We start from the raw sequence: 3,828 nt of genomic DNA, 5'->3' as shown, positions 1-3,828 counted from the left end.
GTGGGCTTGCCTTTTGTCTTGGAGAGATGGCACAAGACTTGGCTTTCTGGGCACTCTTGTCTTAATCCAACTTATCCCACTTTTGGTTTCAAATGTTTTGTTGAAACAGTGAAAACTCTAGTTTGTGCCACATTTATTTATCTACCCTTCCTCTGAGAGGGGTGGACAGCCTGCTCCCCACCCTTCCAAAGATGGTGAGAGCAGCAGGAAAGCATCACTTGCCGCTGAGTTCCTCACCTGGTTATGAAAATGCCGGGCTATTTAGCTAGGGGTAGCTACCACTGATTTGCAGACCGCTTTGTTCTTCAGCTGAAATGAAGCAAGAGTAGAGTTGTTGTATGTTCAGTGTTTGGACTGAGATTTTTTCAAAAAAGCCTCACAGACTTAAATGTCAAAGTGCCTAAGCTTCCTCCAGACATGGGGAATTTGTAGAACTTGGATGTTAGAAAGCAGTTTACTTGTGGGACATCAGTTAGTTTAATATTCAAAACTTCCCTCATCTGACCCCTAGTTACCCATACACTGTGAAACTTTTGTATTCAGGCTTCCGTGTTATGGTGTTAGTCCTTCTGTTTTGGAAACTCTGAAGCAATGTACTCTGAGAAGCAGGGGAAAGTAAATCTGGATTCCAGGCTTCTGTCTCTGGTCCACTAGTTAATCACCTGGCATCCTTGTGATTTCAAAGCTTCCTTGAACCTCAGAATATAGGATTAGTTAGCCTTGCTCAGTCATAAATTAATTGTATTTTTTTTTCTCTCTTTATTTTTTGTAGGTTTCAGTACCTGGATTACATCTACCTGAATGCAGGGATCATGCCAAATCCACATATTAGTTTCAAAGCCTTTATCTCAGGCTTATTTTCTAGGTACAAGACATCATCCTTAAGTAACAGATTTTTGTTTTGTTTCTCTGGCTTTGTTGTTGAAAGGAGGAGAAGGGAGAATGGAGTTGGGGGAATGGCATGGATCCTGTTAAATAGCCAGTCTTGGATCTTAGGTGGCCAAGAACATGAGATGACTGTTATAACAGTTAGCTAGTAATTATATAATGGACCCATTCTTTCCACTATCATCATTACTTTGAGTCACAAATGTGCATCATGTTCTCCAAGGACACTTCTGTCCAGAAGAGTTTACAGTTGAGAGTAAGACAGAAGAGGAAAGTTTGCCAAACTTATTTAAATGAACAAGAAAAACTAGCAAGATCATGCAGTCGGTCAGATGAGTAACTTTTATCTTTGTTCATGTGGGCAGAAGGATAAAACTTATAGACACCCACAAAGATTGTTTTGGACAGGGAGGGATTACCAGGGCCTGAGTTGGAGAGTGTGAGGAAAACATACAGAGGAAAGAGTGGAAGAAAGAAATGAAAGGTGGTCAGGTATATGGCTTGGGCTACATTTTCATGGAAAGGAGCAGTGATCAAAAAGAGGTGAAGGTGAGTAGGAAAGCAGGGTATGTTTTGGGGGGCTGACCTTGGGGAAGATGAGACTTTTTTTCAAAGTTGTTAAGGATATGAATGGAAATATACAGCCTCTCAAATGCCCGTGGTCAGAGTGGGCAAGATGGGTAACTTTTTTTAAATGGGTTTGGGGGAGGTCATATAAGTTGAAGCCAGTGAGAAGGCTGTGGCAGTCAGGGCAAAAGCGATATGGAAACAAATGAATTCGGCTAATGGCACAATGAAAATGGCAAAGAATAATGTAAATATGGAAGTTAAAGGAGAGATGTATAGAATAGCAGCAAAGCTGCTATCTTGTGCTCATGTAGCTGTAAACAGCAGTGAAGAGATAAAGGGGAAGAAAAACAAGTCAGGTCCTGTTGAATGCAAATTGGTAGAACAGTGAGTAAGGTCTTGTCTCCAAGTGCAGCTTGTGCTGCATTAACTAGATGGGTGCAGCTAACAACTTGTAAAATGGAAGCTTCACAAACATATCCAGCCAAATAAGGGGGAATATACTGACTATTGGGTTGAAGTTTTTTCCCTGAAGGAAGAGGAACACTTGTTTTCCACGGTCTTGCCCAAAGTGTCCTGTTCTTACATTGCAGGAGGGCAGTCCACATGCTGAGCACCGCAGAGGGGCTGCTTCATCAAGAAGACAAGGTCACTGTGGATGGCTTGCAGGAAGTGTTTGAAACCAACCTCTTTGGACATTTTGTGCTGGTAAAGTTGTTTTCTGAGGCGCGGGCCCCAATTCTCAGTTGGTGTATGTAGTTTTGGGTGAAGTAGGCATGAATGAGGTGGTTTTTACCACTCCAGTTTAAACACTGCTACACCTAGATGCAGTCCAGAGTGTGTCTGGATGAAAGGGTAGTGGCCAAGGCTGGTGAGAGACAAAGCCGTGTCCTTTCATCTCTGTATTCTTGCCTCTCCTGCTATATTTCCCAGGAGTCATCTTAACAATATGAGTAACATACAAGTTATTACAAAGTTCAAATAAATTCAGGATGACTTTGTCCAACAAGCAGACTGAGGTAAGTTTAACAGCCTGACTTACTGGCTTTGGGAAGATGCAAAAATGCATTTTTCCTGCTGACACCCTAGGTAGGTGGTTATGGTTTCGTAACACAAATACAGACTGGTACCAGAATACAGCCAGACGTGTTGAAATGCTATTGGCTTGATTCTGGGTGAGATATACCCCTGTGAGGCAATTCTCCTTGTGTACAAAATTACATGGTTGTTAGCTTAGACATGCACTCCATGTTAGTGTTACTGAGAAGTGAGCTTGTATAGGGTAAGAGTTTTCAATCGGGTATTGTTCAGGTACTTGTGCATAATGAGGTACCAGCTGAAAGGTAACACTCTTGCCTTCACAGGTTCGTCAGCTGGAGCCTCTGCTATGTTGCTCTGAAAAGCCATCTCTGCTCATTTGGACCTCTTCTGCCAATGCCAGGAGGTCTGCTTTTAGCCTTGATGACTACCAGCACAAGAAAGGCAAAGAGGCATACAGTTCTTCCAAGTATGCCACTGACCTCACAAGTTTGGCCCTGAACAGGCATTTTAATAAGCAGGTATGGTGGCATCCCTGTAATGCAGTGGTGCCCAACGTTTTTGCTTCACAAGCTGGATGTGCAGTGCCAGGTCCATGCATGGTTTGTATCTGGGAGGGAAGAGAAATGGGTGGGACTGGCGGCAGTTGCCTCACTGAAGACCCACTATTTTTTGACTGCTTGACACATTGACAGAAAAAGGCAAATGGGCCTTTTATACTAATGTGCCATGCTCATAACTAAGGTTAGTATGATGATACAGAAATGTTCTTTGGTTTATGGTCTAGGGAATATGAAAGCTTCTCTATGCTGAGATTCACCTAGCGCTGTGGTTGGCAGGATGTGATGGGTATATTTGGTGCAAGTCTTATCTATTTGTGGGGTTTGCCATTTGAGAAGAAATGGCAGAAAAATTTCATCGAAGTAAAGATTGTTGGTTGTGGCTGTAACTTTGTTTTAAGATGTAGTTTTCCAACTCCTGGCCCACAGGCCACATGTAGGCTATGAGGAGTTAATTTGTAGCTTGTGAGCTCCCACCCAGCCACCACTCCCCTCTACCACACTACTTGCCAAGATCTCTGGGCTTTTCCCTCATCCAGCTGCTGTTTTCTACTGTGGGAGCTCGATTCCGAATTATATAGGACTGAATTAAGCACGGGCTCAGACCTGTTCAATTTAAAACTTTTATTGTTTCACAAAGTCATAAACTAAAGGAGGTCTGTTAGTGCACAAGGTTCCCAAATCAAGCCCTTGCTCTCTAACCCGGAGGCTAGGTACGGCTGCCTGATTCAGTAGTCTCAGAACTGGTCAACAGCTCATTTAAAAGGAGTCCCTT

General features: G+C 43.0%; 1 protein-coding gene across 1 annotated transcript in view; it reads left to right on the top strand.

Moving 5' to 3' along the window:
* The first annotated feature begins 14 nt into the window (after window positions 1–14).
* The window catches only part of HSD17B7 (hydroxysteroid 17-beta dehydrogenase 7), a 9,106-nt gene continuing 5,292 nt past the window's right edge, over window positions 15–3,828 (top strand). Inside the window, exons 1-3 of the mRNA XM_019530718.1 lie at window positions 15–865; window positions 2,049–2,163; window positions 2,820–3,014. Of these exons, the coding sequence (XP_019386263.1) occupies window positions 813–865; window positions 2,049–2,163; window positions 2,820–3,014 (363 nt within the window). The 5' untranslated portion in view covers window positions 15–812. The remainder of the gene's footprint in view (window positions 866–2,048; window positions 2,164–2,819; window positions 3,015–3,828) is intronic.

This window comes from Crocodylus porosus, unplaced genomic scaffold (assembly GCF_001723895.1).
Source record: "Crocodylus porosus isolate Cpor-Errol unplaced genomic scaffold, CroPor_comp1, whole genome shotgun sequence".
In the NCBI taxonomy this organism is placed as follows: Eukaryota; Metazoa; Chordata; order Crocodylia; family Crocodylidae; genus Crocodylus; species Crocodylus porosus.
Note: the sequence above shows the minus strand (reverse complement) of the source record. Positions and strands in the feature narration are given on the sequence as shown.